Source organism: Benincasa hispida, chromosome 7, assembly GCF_027475165.1.
Source record: "Benincasa hispida cultivar pf3 chromosome 7, pf3_genome.v1.1, whole genome shotgun sequence".
Lineage (NCBI taxonomy): Eukaryota > Viridiplantae > Streptophyta > Magnoliopsida > Cucurbitales > Cucurbitaceae > Benincasa > Benincasa hispida.
Window position 1 is genome coordinate 3,762,145 of NC_143484.1, and position 22,521 is coordinate 3,784,665.

Below are 22,521 nucleotides of genomic sequence, written 5' to 3' on the forward strand. Positions count from 1 at the left end.
TGCTATGGATATGTATATTTCATGTTATTTTTCTCCAATGATTTGTCATCATGAAAAAGGGGGAGATTGTTGGGTTTTTAACTCTTAATCTCAAATTAATTAATTTTAATTAATTTATTAATATTTTGATGAAAACAAACCCGATTTTTTTTTTATATACTAAGAATTTTATCATTTTGAATAGTCCGAAGCCTAGAGCTTATAACAATGATTCTGATGCCTCTTGAATCACACAAATCGAAAATCGGATGAAAAAGATATAGGAAAAAGGCGCATAACGAAAAAAATACTCGAGATGGTGACGCCAAATTAATCATCAAACTGGATCAATTAGAGATTGTCACTTGGAGCTATAGGGTTAGTGACACATGGGGTTTTAAATTTGTAATTGGTGGATGTTAGTTTTCAGTGAAAGAAAATAGAATTAAAAGAAATTGATTTTTTTTATAAACAAAATGATTTTGTTAAACTAAAAAGGGAAAAAAAAAATGAATTAAAAAAAAGACCACCAACGATTACTTGTATTAAAAATTAGCAAAAAGACCACCATTATTACTCTCTCTATGAGCTTGCATTTTTCTTTCTTTTCATCTTACTTTTGAGAGAAATTTCTATTGTATTGTGAGGATTAAAGTGTGTGAGCTCAAACTTGTATACTCACTTTTTTTTAGAGAGTTTCAATGTGATTGAAAGCTTCAAAAACATTGTAATGGTTAGATTACGATCAGGTTTGCTCTTGAACCCATGAAAGATTCAAAGGAGATTTTTTAACCGAAATCTCAAGAGATGCTTGGGAAAGTGGATGAGGTGAAGTTTGACCGAACCACTATAAAAATTATGCTGTCTTTTTCTCTAACTATTTACTAATTATTTTGTATTTAATTTTATTTACATGATTTTATTGGTTGACATTGATTGAGTATATTGTTACATAATTTTTATCAATCTTGTTATTTAGCATAAATTAGAGTTTTTATTAATTTAATTTAAAAATATCTAATTGGATCAAGTTGTATATACTTTAAGAAAAATATCTAATCAGATCAAATTGGATTGCCATACGGGTTCAACAAAAACAAGGCCAACCATGACTAATTGTCGCGTGTTCACATGTATATTATTATTGATTTAGTGCAAGGGTAGTTAAGCTTAGTGTTAAATTTTAAGATACTCTCTTATCTTTTGTAGCTAGGTTTCTTTTTCTACTGGATGTTTTATACATATATTTTCTAATGGGTTTTCTTCTACCCATACACTTTACTGTGAGTTCGTAAAAGCTTTTTACACTTTTTCTTTTAAAGAAAATTATATTCATTTAGCTAAATTTGTTATACACACCAGTCATTTATGGAAAATGGCTTGTGTTCTTATATTTTTTACAGCTCAAAAATACAAGTAGTTTGAAGACCTTTGCACTTTTCTAGATCACTTTTTGCTTTTTCCTTTTCTTTTTTTTCTTTTCTAGATAAAGTAATGTCCTTCTTGCAAATTAAGATCTATTTGTTTGTATTTGAGTTCATACATGGAATTGGAACATTCTGTTAGTTGTGTGAATTTAATATACATGTTACTTGTTTGGTCATATGTGGATTAGTTAACTTAGTTGTGTAGTTCAGAATTTGGAGTTGCGTAGTTCTTGTTATTTCAAGTGCCAGATAATTGTATATAAGTAATTTTAGTCATTTATTAGTTGTATAAAATATTACTAGTTATTTTTAGTTGTGCTAATACAAATTTCAATTTTAAAGCTTGTTTGGATAAATTAGAAGTTGTAAATGAGGGGTCTCATTGACCCCACACTTTTGTTAGTTGTTGGTAGCTGATTTTGTAATTTTTGGTTTGCAAGAGTTGTGCAAAGTAGTTGGGTTTGCACGAACCTATGACCTAATTGATGTTTATATCTTTCTAGAATTACTCAGTAGTAGTAAGGCAGGTTTGATATGCTTTGAGTTTGCTTGTATAAGGAAATAGATTTGGTTCATGTATTCTAATTTATTATTTCCATAATGGTTGTTAAATGGAAGAAATAATAATCTATGGAGATAATTCTTGTCAATGTGAAATATTTGAAGAATATTTAAGGTCTCATTCAATGATATTTTTAATTTTAGTTATTAGTCTGTAAAATTTGTGTTTGTTTCCTCCAAAATTTCTTATGGATGGTAATTATTATAATTTTAAAATTGTCATATAAGGATTGATGGTGTTCTCATAACTCTGGCAATATAGTTTCAAATTGAGTTTTGACCTTAAGAACTTTTTTTTTTGTTTTGTTTCAGAAGTCTTTCACTAAGGACTTCTTTTGAACGTTAGGTGAGTATTATTCTTCTCAAAACTCTGTTATATTTTGTAGCTAGGTTTATTCTTATTCTTGTTATTTTACTCATATTTTTTGTCATGGGTGGATGTAATTAACTTAGCCATGTGTTGTTGAAATTTTGGATTTATGCGGTTACTTACATGTGCTAGATAATTGTATATAAGTGATTTCAGTCATTTGTTAGTTGTATAAAATATAGATTTGATATTACTAGTTATATGTGGTTGTGTTAATTCAAATTTCAAGTTTAAACCTTGTTTGAATGAACTACAAGATGTAAATGAATGGTCTCATTGACCCCACACTTTTATTTGTTGTTGGTAGCTTGTTTTGTAATTGGTTGTTTCAAGAGGAATTATACAGTTTATAATTGTCTAATTTTGATAACACAGTCATGTGTGATTGAAAGGTTAAGTGTAGTTGTATTTATTTCTTCTTCAGTTAAGTTCTAGTTAAAGTTCTCTTTTGCTTTGGATTTTTTTCTTATCTTATGTCAAGTTTACTATGCCTAAGCTAATGGAGCATACAGTATGATTAACGTGGGGTGGCTATTACACTCGTTATTTCCCTTTGTATTGAAATGTCCTTGAGAAATGAGTAAACTTCCACATCTTTCAAGGATACGTTACTCGTAGTTGGATGTATTTTCACATAATCCATGTGGATAAGCCAAACGAAGGTAACGTAGTCTAGATAAGGCTTCTTCTTTTGTGTAAAGTAAGAAAAGGGCAAAAAGGAAAAGAGAAATGAATAAAAAAATGAATAAAAATTTGGTTACTTTAAGTTTTACATTGTCAATTGTGTAGGAAGATTAATGTTTGGTCCTCTGAGTCAAAGTAGAAAAAATGAGTTAAGGGTAGAATAAAACCTTCCTAGGCTAGTAAAGACTTGGATAGGATTGGCTAAGTACACACATATACAAGGGATAAAAAATATTTTAAAATTTCTTAATTGATTACATACATTTGAATGTCTTTATCTTTGTGAATTTTTTTGTTATCCTTAGCCTTGAGAATAAGTTCACTCATTTGTAACATAGAATTCATATCTAAATTCTGTTTGCCTTGCTCAAGGACGAACAAAGTTTAGGTTGAGGGTTTTTTATTGCTCTTGAAAAAAGTTATTGATATGTCTTTAATCTAGCTTGCTTGTAACATTTTATATGATTAAATATATATTCTTGTAGGAACTCGAGCAAATCATACATTTTGCGGTGTTATGGGCCGTTCAGAGTTGATTTGGAGCCATCAAAAGTAAAATCGAGCACTCAGAGATTTAAGGACGAGAAAGTACCCTTTAGGCTAGTGCAATAGTGGCATGCACTATGATGTACACTACGCTTGAAGGCAGACAACAGCATTGGCAAGAGCCTAACGATGCTCCAAATTTTGACGAAATGGCAAAGCGCTTGTGCACGCACAAGCGCAACACATGAGCATTATGACACTTGAGGCTTACGCTTTGGCAAAGGCCTAAAGCGCAACTGCACTCCCCCTCAGCACAATGTCGCTTCCTCAGTGTCTATATATAATCTTCTTGTTTTTCTACGGTTTTTCATGGCAGTTTTGATAGAGGCCAAAGTGAAACCCCAAATTTCTCCTCCCTCTATTTTTGTAGCATCTTTATGTTAGATTTTAGTTTCTTTTAGGTTGTAATTATGGATTGGAGATCTCTCCTCTACACTTTGTCTATGTATTCTAGAGGCATGTAACTTCATCTAGTTTTGGGAGCAAAACTAATGTATTTTCTTAAGATTTTTATGGTTGGACTGAATGTATATCAATTTATACTTTCTTTGAATCTATTTCAATTACTAAATGCATGTTTGTGTGTTGGTTATTCCCTTATAAGCATTTGTTGCCCGAACTAATCTATTTGTAGATAATGGAGTTAGCATGCAATTATCGAAAGCAATTAGGATTTTAAACACTCTAATTCAATCAATTTTAGGAAAGATGAAAGTATGTTCAAAATAAAGAAGTAGGTTTTCTGAAATACATACCTCTGTTGAACTCGTCAATTACTGAATTACAACTTGAGATTCCTCAGCAACTCCTTGTAGACCACCACTTGATCTACGCTACTATTTTATTGGATCTTTAATTGGTTCGTAGGATACAAAATGAGTAGGAATTGAGGGAATTTTAGGGGAGAAACTAGCCTTTTTGTGGTTAAGAGTTGAGGAAGAAAAAATTCAGAATTTCCTGCTAGCTTGTATCCCCTTTTGAGTTGAAATGAATTTGAATTTTATCAAATTCAGCATGCCACCTCTTTCTCTCTTGGTTTGACACCAAGACCACTATTAAAAGAGTGGAATTGTATTGTAACACCCCACACATTTTTTTTAGTAATAATGTAATTTCAGTAACTTCATTATTTGGAGTTTCAGTAATTGTTATTAGTTGGAGGGCATTTTTGGAATTTTGGACTTCAAGTTGTTCAGTGACGTTGGAGTTTGTTTTAGCGAGTTTTGTTAAGTTTTACGCTTTGATGACCCTCTTGTGGATTAATTTTGGTTGTTGAGAAATTTTGTTTAAGTCATTTGGAAGTGCTTTTTTTGACGAAGCAACATAAGGATAATTTATTTGAGACATTGGTAGTGAAGTATGTACTTGATTAAAGCTTTAGTCATATAAGCCTAATTTCAAATTATGATTAGGGGGTTGATTCAAGAATTTCATTCAAGATGAAGAAGAGTTTGGTTTGTTAATTATTTAGGCTTAAATTTGGAGGTTTCGCAAGTGAATTCGAATTGGACCACACCTTAGGTAAGGTTATCTAAAATTATTTTTTAATATTTAGGTGTTTGGAATTTGGTCGTAACTATTAATTTTAAAGCTTAGTTTATGTTTAGGCTTGATTAAGGATTCAAGAATTTCACAAAGATTCAATTGCTTTTTTGTTCGACCTAATATCAAGGTAAGTAATCTTACTACTGGAACTACCCATGGGCCAGGCATTAGATGTATGTTAGCATGATAAATGAATGTTATGACAAAATGACAACATGATAGACTGATAGTATAATATGACCAAAGTATGTTCTGGCACGAGATCTGAAATATTTATTTGTGCATATAGACACTTGAATGCTAGTATGAGATGGTATGTGATTCCATATGGTTGTATTTGATCGGATGATGTTGAGGTATATGTGTATGTTGTAGAGCCATGATGTTGATGTATATGTGTATGTTGTAGAGCCATGATGTTGAGGTATATATGTATGTCATAGATTCATATAGTGATATTTATGATGTTAAGACTGTGCAAATGTCCTTACTAATTAGTTAGATGCCCATTAGATTTTGTGTTTCCATGGGGATTCACCAGTTTGTGTTTCCTTGGGGATTCACCAGTTTTTGTTTCCTTCGGGATTCACTATTTTGTGTTTTCTTCGAGATTCACCAGTTTGTATTTCCTTCGGGATTCACCAGTTTGTGTTTCCTTCAGGATTCATCAGTTTGTGTCTCCTTCGGGATTTACCAGAGGTAGTGGGCATACTTAACTACAGTAGGATAGGACTCAGTCTCCTTCTTCTTTCATGTGATGTGTCCCATGAGGACTAGAGCAGTTTATATGTTTCACCAGAGGTAGGTATCTAGAGGACATAGATGCCTAGCCTGACCCCAGTGGTGGGGTTACTTACTGAATATTTTATACTCATTCTTTCTCATGTTGTTATTTCAGGTAAGAGTAGGGACGCGCCGGCAAATGATAAGTGGAATCCGTGATCGAGCCACTGGGACCAGTTTTTATGCTTACGCTCATAAGACTTAGATTTCCTTCATGTTCTTGCTAAACTTTCAGTTTTGATGTTTGAAACTTATTATTAAGAATTGTTTTTCATACTTATTTATTAACCTTTATGATTTATGGGTACCCTATTATTGTTTTTAATATTTTCATTTAATAAAGGACTTTTGAACTCCCCTTATCTATTTAGCATTTATTTCATCATAAAAAGTGTCGTTTTAAGTTCCATTCATGCATGTATTTTAATAACGACCTAACTTAAGTCCTAGGGGATTAGGTTGTTACAGTTGGTATCAGAGCTCATGTTTTGGATTTTGTAGACTGACTTACTATGTAAGTCTAGATTGTCCCTGTGGCCCATGAACGGATTCCTCGTCATCGCCAGGTACATCTTATCAATTACAAGTTTTATGATAGTTTTGCATTAAAATATTTGTTTAGCTTAAATGCACCAGTTATGTTCTAATGCTAGGTCAGTGACTCGTTAGAAGTTATTATAAGAGGATTATCAGGTATGACACTACCAAAGGAAAAAAATAAAATAGAGTAAATTATGAGGTCACTTGGCGCTAGTTAATCTCATGGAAATTATGTTAGAAACGAACAAATATATACCTCAGTTTAGCAATGTTAAAGGTTGATGAAACTATGTAGAGTTATGACAATTTAAGAATGAAGGTATTTAAATGTTTACGCCAAAGAATAAAATTGTCGAGACAAGAATTGATCAAGGACTAGTGTTATGTTTTGTGTTGGATAGTGCAATCGGTGGTAGTATAAATACACAGGCCAATGCTCAAGTATAAGGTTAAAAGTTCTTTTATGAATAAGGAGGAAAAAAAGAAGAGTCTATAGATTTATTAAAAGTTTTGAGATATTAAAAAACCCAACATTTCGAGAAGAATTTTAGAAAGGATTCATAAATCACAATCATTTGGGTAATACTACAACTTGATGAACTAGGTAAAGTATGTGTAATGATATAAAGAATTCTTTTGGAATATCTAGCTAGGTAGATATCATTAAAGGAAGCTAAAATAGTTGGTCATGACCTTGGATTTAAAGGGGTTAAAGCAAGGTGTTATTTGTTTAGGTTGAAGGATTATTTTAGTATACCTAGACTAAACCCAAAGTCTTATTGTGTTAAGGAGATCCAAGTTAGACAGATTTGAAGAAACAAAGGTCTTTTGGAGTTTAAACGTATGCAAATTGGCAAAGAGGAATTCTACAAGATGGAAATTCTTAGTGAGAGAGATAAGATTTATCGAGGAATTAAGTAAAATATAATTTAGTAAAGAGATTATATTCCACATGGAAAGTGGAAAAAAAGGGAGGTGTCTTGAATTTAGTAGTTTTATCAGAGATAAGTGTAAATGAGAGAACAATATCCAAGAAAGTGTGTGAATGAGAGAAAAGTATCCAAGAAAGTTTACTCTTTTGGAAAGAAAAAGAAATTTAATGTGTTCGAAACTCCTAGTTAAGTATGGTTTGAAGGCTTGATAAGAGGGGTTACAAGGTATTTGTTTTGGTGTAAAAGAAGAATACCTCATTATCATGTGAAACTTTGGGACAATATGTGTTAGATGGAAAGATAGCTTATGTAGGTGATTGGTATGGAACTTTGTTTATCACAAGAATCTGTTACCGAAATAGAAGGATGAGAAGGGATAAGTTAATGGAGTTACTAGTAACATAAGATGTTCGAGAACTATTGATATGGTATGTTAAGGCTTCATTAGTTAAGACATAAAACATTGAGGGCATTAGTAAGGTTTAAGGGATTTTGACTTTGTGTGCAAGTGTTGGAAACATGAACTAGCAAGACCATCAATTTGATTGAGAAAAGAAAATAATCCAACTCGAGGTAGACAATAATGATATATGCACAAAAGTAAGTAAGTTGGATCTTCCAATATAATCATTGGTATAAGGGATAGACTTGGAAATAAAGTTGAGTTGATAGTAAGAAGTTACTAAAAGTGGGTTTGGAATTTAGACTCGAGAAAGCAAGATTAGATCTGTATAAACAAGAGATAGGGACTTAGAGATAAGCTCTGTTTGTCAACCTGGATCGCATGCACCCTAGAGATAGGTATGATATTATGTGGTCGCCTTATTTGTGTGTGTGCCATTTTGTCATCGCATAAATAAGAATAGAAGCTTATGTGTAGGGCCTATAGACTTATTGCATATATCGCATGCGTTCTAGCATTAGAAGCCGTAGTATTCGCATCAAGAGATGGTTTACTATTGTATGTGTGTTGCATGATCGCATAGCATGAACGCATCCTAGGAAGTGTTAGCTGAAACCCTTCTCAACCCGTTCACCGCAAACTCATCGCATCTTCCGTTTTATCAACTCTTTTCGAAAATCCATCACATTTGTTTATTTTTATTACTGCAAACAACAAACCAAACAATTATTAGAGTTATCGGTTACTGCAAAGTTTCTTGAAAATTACCACCCCAAATTATTTTTCCAAGTCCCTGAGTTCGACCCTGGACTTACCAGGAAACTAAGTGGAGTTTATACTTGCATTCCGCTGAGAAAGCTTGATTGCTCAATCCATTTCCATCACCGAATTTCATCCATAATTCCACCTCATAAAATAACGCATCAAGGATCTACAACCTAACAGTAGCTTCATCACGTTCGCACTTGAATTTCTAGCTATAATCACCTAAGTAGCATTAGTTAATCATGTATTTTATGGCTAACCTAGAATGCATGTATTAACTAGGTTCAAAGATAAAATTGATTAATTGGTTAGGCTACCCAATTGGCTAATAAACACAATGGAACCCTTATTCTTAATGCACATGTTCTTATTTGTATATGAACGCTATCAAACCCAATAGACTTCAGGGCATGTAGTTTAGTTAGGGCTTGGCTTAAGGTTTTTATTATTAATTAGGATGATTGCTTAGTTTAATCGAACGATTCAGCTGCATATAGAATCGTTGCTTAGTTTAATCGAATGATTCAGCTGCATATAGAATCGTTGAATAGTTAAGCTAAGTAGGTCATTGTGCACATATAAATCAAATGCATGCATGTTTAATTAGCAAAAAATGCTGAATGAAATTGCATAAATCCCCCATGCTCTCAAAACTAGATAAACTCAATCCTAGGTTACATTTTTCCATTGCCTTTATTTTTCTTGCACACTATCCACACTAAAACCCTTCCCCCATGTACGACTCTTACTAGTTAACTAGCTTAATGAAAAACTCATGCTAGTGTTTCACTGTTGATCTGGACTTGTCACTGTTGCTACAACATCGTAGTAATAGTTGTATAGTTCGATATTATAAATTTCATTTGGTTAGTAGAGATTTTGCAGACGATAGTAAATCTTTATTATCAACAGGCTATTCGGGGTTGGTGAGTGATATCGAGCATCTGGAGCTTCAGTAGATGTGAAAAGATGGATTTACCCCCAAGGAAGCCAGTACCACATACGACCCTTTTTCCAGTAGCTGAGGAAAAGCTGCAGCGCCATGATGCTTTGGATATTTACAAATTATGAGTGCTCACGCGTGCACGTTGCTGAGGGTGCATCTTGCCCTATGCTTGGACAAAGACGTTCAGTGTCGAAATGCTGCTACATGTTCTATATATATGTTTTCTCCGCTTTTAGGGTTCCACATTTTAGTTTTGATAGATTGATAACTTGTAAAAGTACAAGTTATTATATCTCTTTAATTTAAAATAATAAGGTAAAGGCATGCAATTTAGATAATTTTTACCAATAAATTTATACAAAAAGCGAAGCATGGGATCAAATGCTTCTAACATATAACATATTTAAATTCCAGACTGATTTCTCTACTTTTGTGCAATATATTCTTTTGCAGTCTGATGACCATTAATGCGTTCAAAGCAAGAAGTTGCCTGAGAAGAAAATAAAGACGATCGCATAAGCAGCAAGCGATGAGGCATGACATGACATGGGCAGTGGGTGTCACATCACAAGTTGCGTTGGTAGCCGAGATGCTTTTTTGAAGATTCAATGAACTACTGACACGTTGCTGTCAGCGCTATAGGATATGGAATTTAATGCGCCCCATCAACGCAATCATGAGCTTGAGAAAAGAACTGCTCACAAATGCCTATAAATACCCATGCAAATGCCATGTAGAAAAAGTTTTTAGAATATACATCGTGACATATATCGGGGATACATTGTGGGAGACGAGAAGAATATCTTGAGAAGAGATTCTGCTTGAAACCCCTATTAATCTTTCATAGAAACTCCTTGGTGAGAGCTGATGACTCTACAAAAAGAAGAAGATAGTAATGTTTGATTATCTAAGGAAGCAACTGTAAAACAAGCTGGAGGAAGCAAGACATCGTGAACTATGGCTTGACTCTCTGACCCTTTCTCTTTGTTTGGGTATTTGTATTGTATTTCATTTATTGACAAATTTAGAATTGCAGTATGAATACATGTTTATTATACATCTTGTGTATCTTTTTCACCAATATCATGCATAGCTAAATCACTTCATGGGTTGAGAAGATTGTAGCTAATACGACTAAATATGTGGAGGAATCATGTGATTAACTTGTTTTATGCATGCTTATATTTGTTGCTTGAATCAATTGAGAAATTGTTCTAAGTAAAGCTAATATAAGTTTGAAAGAATTTAGATTAAGACCCCATAATACGAAAGAAAATGTTCCTTAGAAATAAGTACATGCTCCACATATTACACCTATCGCATGCATCTTAAAGATAAGATAATGTGGCAAAGTACACTAAGAAGTGCTGGTCGTAACATTGAGTGTATAGCTTGATCGCATATTTCATCTAGTTTCTTAGAAAATGTCAGTAAAAATTCTTCTCAACCCTCCTATCGCATAAACTATTATCCAACTCACACTACTTCATTTTAGACATAATCCCCATTGCATAGTTAGGTTTAAGTTTGCTTATTCGATCACTTTGAATATTTTAAGCTCGCACTAAGATCATATATTTAGTTTCATCGCATACTTACAAGTAATCCCTGCGTTCGATCTTGGACTCACCAAGAACTTTGATCAAATTTGCACTTAGGTTTGACTAAAGAAAACTGAGTGTTAAATCTAATAAGCATTATTATTTCATCGCATGTACAGAATGCATCAAGTTTAGGCTTAAGTAAAACTCTAAATTTCTCTTATTCTTCTATTTTCCAACATCTTGAGATTAGATTTTAATTTCTTTTGGGTTGTAATTCATGGATTGGAGCTCCTTCTTCCTCTTGTCTATGGGATGTTGAGGTATGTAATTTTATCTAGTTACGGAGCAAGAACCAGAATTCTTGTTGATGAACTGTGGCTTCTTTGAATCTTCTTTGACTTTAGACGAAGGTTCATGGATGGTCATTCCTTCATAGATGTATGTCGCCCTTGCTAATTGATTTAGGCTTGTTAAATATATTTCGCTATTTGTCTTTCTTGAATCACCTAAATAGCAATTAGTGAATAATGTATTTTATGACATACTTAGAATGCATGCTTTAACTAGGTTCAAAGTTAAAATTGATTAATTGGTTAGGCTACTTTATTGATTAATCACACAATGGAACCTTTAGTCGTTATGCAAATGGTTTAATTCTATATGACCGCTACTAAACCTAATCCCTTTAGTTAACGGAGTTACAAAGAAGGATGAATAGTTTCACATCCCAATCTTATACAAATTCTTGTATAGGATACCTCCACTCGCATGCCTCAACATGAACGATTTGGATTACATCGTTTGTAACAATTACAGATAAAACACCCCACCTTATTCACTATAGATACTTTAACTTATTACTTGAACATGATTTATATTTATAACGATGTAGGGCCTATAATAAACAAAACATTACAACAGTCACTTACGCACGTGGGTGAGTGTGTGGGACGTTTATTAACATAATCTTAATTGAAGATGAGATTTGGTTTGTCCATTTTTATGAAAGTTTTGCTGCTACTTTTGAAGCTGGGGGTAATTTAACATCAGTCGCCAATCCTATTGCTTGAAGAAACATGATGAAGTACCAACCGAAGTCAATCTGCCACCATTCATGACCATGTCTTGCTGAATACTCGAATGCATGGTGGTTATTGTGCCACCCTTCTCCGAATGTAACCAAAGCTACCAACCTTTCAAGTAGAAAATAGCTATTTAGAACTTTATATTAATGTTCTCGACTTTATTTATTTTTTATGTATAGTTTTATGAAATACTTTTTAATTAATGCCCTTAATTATTAATAAATTATTATTATTATTTATTATATTGCTACGAACGCATGTTTTGTTCAATTACATATTGAGTAAGTGTTTACAAGGACTTAGAAGTTCGAATGTTATGTTCGGAATTACATACAACTTTTTTTAATGAAATAAATATCAACATTTAGAGATTAACATAAATTTAAACCATATCCAAAACTTGATTTAAGAAAAGGCAAAAGACCATATTACCCATTATTCCTAGACAAATCGCCAGTATTCCATTGTTGTTTTCCCCATATATGACATATGGAATTAACCATGAAGGTGGCATGTGAAGTCACTGTAAGCCGAACACACTACAAAAATGGTAAGAAAAAAGAGGAATGTAGTACATAAATTATTTAATAGAATGACTAACTAGAAGATATTCATGATCATAAAGAGTCACTATGACATATAGTAAATTAATATTAAAACAATAAAAAGAGAAAAAAAAAAAAAGAAAAGGAAAACACACTTTTCATCCCTCCATGAATTCTAAAATTATCATCATTTTTTTTTTTTATTACAACACATGTAACAAGGAATTTGAACCATCTACCTTAAAGAATGTAGGTACATGTTAATTAATACGAAGTCATGTGAACTTTAGTTATGATTATGGTTGTTAGTCAATATATCTACTCAAGTGAATATGTTGTAGTATTATTTATTATTATTATTTGATAATATAAAGTAAGAAAGTATCGAACCTTTAAATATATAACTTATTTTATGTAAGTTAAATTATACTATTTTAATTTCAGCATAATTTTAGTTGATTTACGAAATTTAATTTTCTCGCCGTAATTAATTTGACATAAATTAAAAATTATATTGATAAAATTCACATATAAGCACAATTAAAATGGAGAATAAAAGGAAGAACTGATTTGATGTTACCATTCCCCATATAAATAATGGTACTCCTCCGATTGCATAGAACAAGACTCCAAGAGCCATTGGATGAAAAATATAAGATTTTTGAATAAATCGGTAGAACGTTTGCTTCTCCAAATCAGGGACATTATCGGGATTTCCTTGCTTGAAGAACAACTTGTACATCTTTCTTTCTTGATTTCGAGTATCACTAAAATACTTTGGACAAACCTTTTTATTCAACGTAGGTATGTCAAGAAGCCATGCTATATGACTAAATAAAAATCCATGAATCGGACTGTGTGGATCTCTTTCAGTATCAACATATCGATGGTGGCATCTATGTATGCTTACCCAACTGATTGGATCACCCTAAAATTTAGAAAGCAATTCATTATTTCAAAATACAAGAGTATTTAAATCTAAAGGACTTGTAAAACATTTTTTGAAAGTTTTATAGTTCTGGTATCTTAATTACTATGTTTTTTCTACACGAGCATCTTTCTATATATTTTTCAATGTTTTTCATGATGTTCGATTTTCATAAATATACAACTTTCTTTTTATTGTAAAAAGTGATTTAAGATATCATACCTGAAATGCATGAACTGCACAATAAGCTAACAAATATTCAAGCCATTTGGAAAGTTTGAAACTCCTGTGTGCAAGATTTCTATGATAAGAGATACTAACTCCCAAACCTGTAACAACATACAATGCAAAGGCAGTCCAAAGGGAAGCCCAATTGAAATGAAAAGGTGCAAAAAAGCAAAGCATCTGAACAAATAAAATATAGGTAGAAGGAACATTTATGTCTAACATCTCCCACTTTGTCATTATAAAAATGGGCATTGGAATTTGACCCAACACTTTCATCTATTTATAGAACTAGGAAATGCACTAGTACTAATTCACGGATAAATACAATCAAACTACTAGAAAATTATTGAACTTGTACAAAATCTGCAGTGCTGGCAGCTTACTGCTGTTTTTCTTGGTGTTATACTCACCGTAATGGGCTGATATGAAGCATATCTTGACCAATTCATTGAGGGTGATTGTTGGTTGAACAAATAGGCATTATTGGGCTACGAAACAACTTAATTAATAGTAAAAAGCATCAAAAAATCGCAAAGTACGCAACTGCGGTAAAAAAATCTGCTATTTTATCAAATCCACTCCTGTTCTTTTATCTAGTTGCTGTTTTTTTTTTCTTTTTTTTTTTCCAGTTTATAGCTTGATTAACCACACTTTTGGTTTGAAATTCCCAAATAATATGTCTTAAGCATGCTTTCAGTGATGATGAATGTTCCTCGCATGTTTCTTTTAGGCATGATGTTTTAAGACTACCCAGTCCTCATGCCATGATATTTATGAAATGGTAAATGAGTTTATACTTAAGTATTGGTTTGCAAAGAATTGTTTCATGTATCCTAACTTAAAGATTCTCGATACTTAAGGAGATGATATACAAGACCTTGATACTCAAGAAGATGAAGATATCTGGAGAATTCATTAATTATACATAACATAGGCCTTTGGGACCCGGATTGACACACATATAGGCTTTGCGTCGTGTCTAGGGGTGCTTAGTCTTTTGGTGTATTTCTACGTGCATGTACAAGAATTATCGACATTGAGTGTATTGTGTTTGTTTTACCTTAACCAAGATTTATGGATACCAGTTTATGAAATAATTCATAATGAAATTTAAGTTCGTCAAACTATGTTTTTCAGGACTTCATTAAATTTCTATTGAATGACATAAGATTAATCAGTACCATCAAAGTTATTGATTCACAAGCATTTTTTTTTTTTTTTTATAAACTTTGATGTTATGGATAACTGTTTTGATTAAAATAGATTCTCTTCTTACAAAATATGCCCATTTCCTTAGACAGTCAATCACTTGGCTTCCCTACTCACGTTTATAAATGTTCTCTCCCTAGCTAGCAGTTGAATTTCCGGTACCACATCTCCAAAACCTCAAATAGCTAAAAAGTTCTCTACATTTATGTTATGTATTTTGTTACTCTGAAGTCATGTACATACAAGTTGGGATGAGAGAAACCCTTGTTTGTAAATAGCTTGTAAATATTTTCATATGATGGGCTTACTAATGCTATTTGAGATATGCTTACATATAAGGCTTAAACTATGATCTGTTTGTACATATAAATATATGCTAGTCTATCAAATCTTCCAAGAAGAGGAAATAGGTTACATATTTTAAGTAGGTAGTAGATGTCATAAAAGGGTTGACATTTGCTATATTAACATCTCTTTCTAGGTTAACAGGATAGCTTGGGTGGGGGTGTGACAATAATATAGTTGGAAACATGTATTGTATATCTAGTAGCAAAAGTGACTTAAAATGAAAACTTATTTGATTAATAACTCGCATTGCGTGATTCACTCCACGTACTTTATTTTAATTACTAACAAGTTCTCAAGTATTCACCAGTGATATAGGATGAAAATTTCCTACATGATTCTTCATGTTAGATATTATAATTAAATTTACCTTCACCTATCAGATTAAACTTTTAGGTCAATAGGTGATTTACGATGTATTAGAGCAGGTTGGTTCAAGAGATCTTATATTTAAGCCCTCAGAGTAGGTGGTCGAGGGAGGTCCTATGTTAAAGCTTTAACAATCTTGTTCCCTCCCAATTAAATATTGATTTTCACTTGTTTGGTCTTCTTCATATTTCAAGTCCACAAGTGAAGGAAAGTGTCAGTGATGTAATATTAAGTTAACCTTCTTCCACTAGCTTAAACTTCTTATGTAAATCGGTGATTTCAAATATGACTCTAATATAGAAAAAACTAGATTTGCTAATGTTGATTTGCTTAGGCACAAAATACAATTCATCCACAATTATGACATATAGGCACAAAATGAGATTTGTTAATGTTGATTTGCTTTGATTTGGTATCATTAATTGTTTTTAAAAAATAATGTATATTGTCTAATATTTGATATTTGGTATCTCAATTGCTTGAATTTTATTTGCATGATTTTTTATCTATTTTTTTATTGATATTTTTAGTTTAGAAAGAGAATGCTTACTTTTAGGTGGAGCTATATACATTTATATATGAATTTCATGTTTGAATGATATTGATTCCCATATTGCAATATTGTTTTGTATCCCTCTTATGCATTTGTTTATGCTTTTAGGGGGAGTATTTATCTTTCAAATAAAATTTTATTTGAAAATTTGTATGATATTTCTACCCTCAAATTCAATTATGTGCTAAATATTTTTTTGTCCCTTATTAGTGAAGGGGGTGTTCAATTGATTTCAAAAGGGGAAAAAATTGTAAACTTGATTCATTCTTTTATATAATGCCGCTTGAATTAACAAAGCATCTTGATAGAAGAAGAAATATTAGGTATATATTCATGATTTTAGATGAAGCCTTCATGTGTTTATGTTACTTTTCTTAATTATCTTTTTTTTTTTTTAATTAATTCTAGAAAGGGGGAGAGGCAATAAGAAAAATGGAATAAAAATTATATTCATTTAGCTAAATTTGCTATACACACCATTCTTTTATGGCAAATGACTTGTATTCTTATATTGTTTACAGCTCAACAACTACAAGTAGTCTGAAGAACCTTGCACTTTTCTGGATAAGATCACTTTTTTCTTTTTCCTTTTCTTTTTTTCTTTGCTATATAAAGTAATGTCCTTCTAGAAAATTAAGATATATTTGTTTGTATCTGAGTGCGTACGTGGAATTGGGACATTTTGTTAGTTGTGTGAATTTAATTTACATGTTACTTGTTTGGTCATATGTGGATAAGTTAACTTAGCCATGTGTGGTTCAAAATTTGGAGTTGTGTAGTTCTTGTTTGACAACGGTTAGATAATTGTATAGAAATGATTTTAGTCATTTGTTAATTGTATAAAATATAGGTGGGGTATTACTAGTTATTTTTTGTTGTGCTAATACAAATTTCAAGTTTAAAGCTTGTTTGTATAAATTACAACCTGTAAATGAGGGGTCTCATTGACCCCACACTCTTGTTATTTGTTGGTAGCTGGTTTTGTAATTTTTGATTTGCAAGAGTTGTACAAAGTAGTTGGGTTTGCAGGAACCTATAACCTCATTGATGTTTATATCTTTCTAGAATTACTCAATAGTGGTAGTAAGGCAGGTTTGATATGCTTTGAGTTTGTTTGTAGATGGAAATACATTTGGTTCATGCATTCCAATTTATTATTTCCGTAATGGTTGTTAAACGGAAGAAATAATCATCTATAGAGATAATTCTTGTCAATGTAAAATATTTGAAGAATATTTAAGGTCTCATTCAATAATATTTTTAGTTTTAGTTCTTTGTTTATAAAATTTGTGTTTGTTTCCTCCAAATTTAGGGTGGAAATTGTTATTATTTTAAAATTGTCATATAAGGATTGACAGTGTTCTCACAACTCTAGGAATATAGTTCCAAATTGAGTTTTGACTTTAAGAGTTTTTATTTTTATTTTTATTTTTTTTTCAGAAGTCTTTCACTAAGGACTTCTTTTGAACGTTAGGTGAGTATTATTATTCTCAAAACTCTGTTATATTTTGTAGCTAGGTTTATTCTTATTCGGGTTATTTTACTCATATATTTTGTCATGTGTGGATGTAGTTAACTTAGCCATGTGTGGTCGAAAATTTGGAGTTGTGCAGTTCTTGTCTTACATGTGCTAGACAATTGTATATAAGTGATTTCAGTCATTTGTTAGTTGTATAAAATACAGATTTGGTATTACTAGTTATATGTGGTTGTGCTAATTCAAATTTCGAGTTTAAACCTTGTTTGGATGAACTACAAGATGTAAATAAGGGGTCTCATTGACCCCACACTTTTATTAGTTATTGGTAGCTAGTTTTGTAATTGGTCATTTCAGGAGGAATTATACAGTTTATAATTGTCTGATTCTGATAACATAGTCATGTGTGATTGAAAAGTTAAGTGTAGTTGTATCTAATTTTTGTTCAGTTAAGTTCTAGTTAAAGTTCTTTTTTGCTTTGGATTTTTTTTTCTTTTCTTATGTCAGGTTTACTATGGCTAAGCTAATGGAGCAAATAATCCATGTGGTGCAAAAGGCAAGCTATCGAATGGGGAGAAGAAGAGGCCAAACAAATTTCTAAACTTAGAAGCATGCTTGGTGATCTTGTCTCATCTATTGGGCTATTGACCGAAAGACAACTACGAGGTAGCCTAATGAAAATGAGTCATGCCTTAAGGGATCGCCCTAGTCATTGGAAGCCTTAGCCTTGTACCCATCATGGATGGACCACTCATTCTTATGACTATGGTAATTCCTATGCACCACTACAGTACCACTACCATCCCACCATCCTGTGAGCCATAAAAATTTTCTTAGGAGGCCAACCAAGGTATGTCTTTAGAGGATTTTGTCAGGGAGTTACATAACAATAACCTCTCTACCTAATAGGAGAACATTAGAATCTAGAAAGATTGTCTTCAATTCGCGACGAAGACTAAAGCTAAGATATAACGTTTGAGTGATCAGCTCGTTCAAATTGCTGACTCAGTTAGAGGGGCTAGAGGAATCCTTGTTGTAGCTTCATCACCTTGACACTACCGAGGCACCTCGTCTTGTGGTAATGTAATTTGACAAAGAAGAAGATGACAAGGAGCCCATGCCATGTCAGCCTCAATGGTTGAGAGAGTTAGAGGTCTAGATGATAGAGTTACACTCGATGATATCCAGGTGATAGAGTTAGAGGTTAGAAGACCTCTCCATCATCTGGTATTTCGTATATTTTTTAGTTTTCTTCGTTCTGTTCTCAAGAGTCTGTTGTGTCTTTTCTTTCCTTGGATTCTTTAAAGTAATTCTAGTCTTTTAATTATTTCTTTTTCCCTTTTTTTTTTGTCTAAATTCAAAAAAACCAAATTCGATCTATCTGATTCTCTTCAAAAGATGAGAAGCCTTATTGCCTTATGACTTATATCACCTCATCCAAGAAGGGACCAGAGAAATACAAGAATTTCTTTGTGCATTGACAGGGGACAGGTCAGATCGAGCAATTGACATTAAAAATTGGTCCTTTCTCAAGGGAGCTAGGTGATTACCAAGTGATTAGATTTACTTGCTTTCTAGATTAGCTTATTGTTTTTCTTTTGTAGGAGCCCTTTAGAAGGAAGAAGAGATCATTTTGAGAGGCAAGACTTCTTATCACACCTCAAAGACTATGCACGAAAAATCCTATAAGGGAGGATTTTCATTCTCTTGTCTTTTATTTTTACTGGGCTGAGATTAGAGATACATTTGGGACAATGTATCGTTTTATGTTGAGGGAGGTGGTTATATATGCATGTCTAGCAAGTTCGCAAGCACATGAGCTCAAACTTTATGGTTGAGTAGATTGATGTCATGTTTTGTGTTGCATATAATATGATGAGGACTTTCTGTGATAAGCTTTAGATAACTCTCTATTCACATTGATTAGAATTCATGAAAATGTATGCATGATTTTTGGGCCAAATTTAAAAATTTTTCTTGATTCCCTTACAAATTTTGAGTATGTAACCATCTTATCAATGGTCTTGAATGCTTAAGATTAAGTTATTTGGTCCATATGCTTGTTGTCACCGGAAAAGACCCAAGTGATAGTTGTTAAGTAAATGAAACTCAGCTTAGTAATACACTTAGGTTTTGGCCATAACTCTTGTTTTGTAAAGTGAAGCCCTATTGTAAAGTAAATAAGAGACAAGCATGTTGTAGAGTAAAAGTAAATTTGTATATTATTTTTAAGGGGTTACTCCTCATTCTTAGGGGTATGATTAACCTAGGGTAACTATGACACTCGCAATTTCCCTTTGTGCTGAAGTGCCCTGAGAAATGAGTAAACTTCCATATCTTTAAAGAATATGTTGCGCTCGTAGTTGAATGTCTTTTCACATAATCCGTGTTGGCAAGCCAAAACGAAGGTAGCATAGTCTAGATAAGGCTTCTTCTTTTGTGTAAAGTAAGAAAAGGGCAAAAAGGAAAAGAGAAAAAAAAATAGAATAAAAATTTGGTTCCCTTAAGTTTTACATTGTCAATTGAGTCTAGGAAGATTAATGTTTGATCCTCTAAGCCAAAGTAGGAAAAATGAGTTGAGGGTTGAATAAAACCTTCCTGAGATTATAGAGACTTAGATAGGATTGGCTAAATGCACACATGTAAGGGGTAAAAAATATTTTTAAATTTCTTAATTGATTGCATGCATTTGAATGGCTTTATCATTGTAATTTTGTTATTATCTTTAGCCTTGAGAATAAGTTCACTCATTTGCAACATAGAATTCATATCTAAATTTTGTTTGCCTTGCTCGAGAATGAGCAAAGTTTAGGTTGAGGGTGTTTGATTGTTCTCGAAAAAAGCTATTGATATGTTGTTAATCTAGCTTGCTTGTAACATTTTATATGATTAAATGTATATTCTTGTAGGAACTCGAGCAAATCATACATTTTGGGGTGTTATGGGCCATTCAGAGTTGATTTGGAGCCGTTTAAAGTAAAATTGAGCACCCAGAGCTTTAAGGACGAGAAAGTACCCCTGAGGCCAGTGCAATAGTGGTATGCACTATGATGTACGCTACGCTTGAAGGCAGAGAGCAACATTGGCAAGAGCACAACGACACTCAAAATTTTGACGAAATGGCAAAGCGCCTGTGCATGCACAAGTGCAGCACATAAGCATTACGACACTTGAGGCTTACGCTTTGGAAAAGGCCTAGATCGCAACTGCACTCCCCCTCAGCACAGCGTCGCTCCCTAAGTGTCTATATATATTCTTCTTAATTTTCTACTATTTTTCATGGCGAATTTGATGGAGGCCGAAGTGAAACCCCAAATTTCTCCTCCCTCTATTTTTGAAGCATCTTTAGGTTAGATTTTAGTTTCTTTTGGGTTGTAATTATGGATTGGAGCTCTCTCCTCTACACTTTGCCTATGTATTCTAGAGGCATGTAACTTTATTTAGTTTTGGGAGCACGACCAATGTATTTCCTTAAGATTTTTGTGGTTGGACTGAATATATATCAATTTATGCTTTCTTTGAATCTATTTCAATTACTAAATGCATGTTTGTGTTTGAAGGAACTGTTATCAAAGAGTACCTCTGAGCAGAAGCAAGATCGTTCCAAATTCATTGTGACAAAAATACCGCATTCACAAACATACAAGTTATGCATCTACCAAAAAATTATGGCATGCTTTTAATAATTAAATAACAAAGGAACGAGAGACATACCTCTTGAAGAACTCTTCTTCTCTTTATCTCTTGCTCTCATCAAGACCAGCAACTCTCGCTGTCATTGTGATCGCCAAGTCAATTGTCCACCAAATCTCGCTATCGCTCACCACCGAACGGTCTTCTACACGAACAAGTAGCAAGGAGGACACCACCACTTAGTAACCTCAGTATTCTCAGAGTGAGAGCCCAGGAGGTGTGGGCTCTGTTGGATTTGGTAGAGGGGAGGAGGAAACTACGATGGTATTCAACGACCAAGCAAGTGGGAGAGATTTTGTGTCTATCGTATAGACGAATGCTTGATCGTTTAGAAAAAGGTGCATGATCGTTTAGGTAATCAAGGCTGATCATTTAGACGATCGTTTAGGTAATATCGCTCTCGTGCACGATCGCTTAGTAAAAGCTACACGATCGTTTAGGTCGATGCGCGTGTACAAGATCGTTTAGGAAAATTTGAGTTATCGTGTATGCTCTCGTTAGCTACACGATGGACAATGTAATAATCTGAAGAGATTATCTAATCTCTTTGCAAAATGAAAAATATTTTCATTTTATCCTTCAATTATGAAAACTGAATGCAACCTCCCATTTTCACGTACGGTTATGGAGAAACCCACCAACAATTTTCTCATAATTGTTTAATTATAAAAAAATATAATCATATTATATTTACAACCTATAGTTTTAATATCACATCATATGCAACATATAAACCATAGTCATTTTCTCCTCCACTAGATATAAATCATATTTATATCCTTTTCCTCCAGTTAATGTATCTCATACATCATGTCAACTATGAAGGATCTCTTATCGAAGATTTCCATGAGTCCGTTCGGATCGCTCCGATATCACCATGACCAAAATACACATTATACATTCAAAACATATAGTTATGCAAACAAACACTGATTATCGACATGCTATGAATAACAAAATAACAAGGGAAAGAGTGCCATATTAGTTGAAGACGTTCTTCAAACTTCAGCACTCACAGCAGCAGAAAACCTCCACGCGATCTACCAACGCCCAGCAGAAGCATC

At 32.9% G+C, this 22,521-nt stretch overlaps 1 protein-coding gene and 1 long non-coding RNA gene across 2 annotated transcripts; one reads left to right on the forward strand and one right to left on the reverse strand.

Moving 5' to 3' along the window:
- The first annotated feature begins 1,115 nt into the window (after positions 1-1,115).
- LOC150034847 (uncharacterized) lies at positions 1,116-20,897 on the forward strand. The gene is made up of 4 exons (XR_016530592.1): positions 1,116-2,313; positions 17,728-17,761; positions 18,272-18,532; positions 20,674-20,897. It is a non-coding gene; the product is annotated as an uncharacterized LOC150034847 (long non-coding RNA).
- LOC120081898 (palmitoyl-monogalactosyldiacylglycerol delta-7 desaturase, chloroplastic-like) lies at positions 11,759-14,077 on the reverse strand. The gene is made up of 4 exons (XM_039037074.2): positions 13,806-14,077; positions 13,236-13,583; positions 12,543-12,649; positions 11,759-12,218 (listed from the first exon to the last, which is right to left on the reverse strand). The coding sequence occupies exons 1-4, from the start codon at positions 14,061-14,063 to the stop codon at positions 12,026-12,028; spliced, it is 906 nt and encodes a 301-aa protein (XP_038893002.2). The 5' UTR covers positions 14,064-14,077; the 3' UTR covers positions 11,759-12,025.
- Positions 20,898-22,521: the final 1,624 nt, after the last annotated feature.

Coding starts and splice junctions, on each gene's coding strand:
- LOC120081898 (XM_039037074.2), bottom strand. CDS start 14,063: ATGCCCATTTTTATAATGACAAAGTGGGAGATGTTAGACATAAATGTT. Junction 12,650..13,235: donor CATTATTTATATGGGGAATG/GTAACATCAAAT, acceptor CCATTTTTGTAG/TGTGTTCGGCTTACAGTGAC. Junction 12,219..12,542: donor GATTTGTCTAGGAATAATGG/GTAATATGGTCT, acceptor TCTACTTGAAAG/GTTGGTAGCTTTGGTTACAT.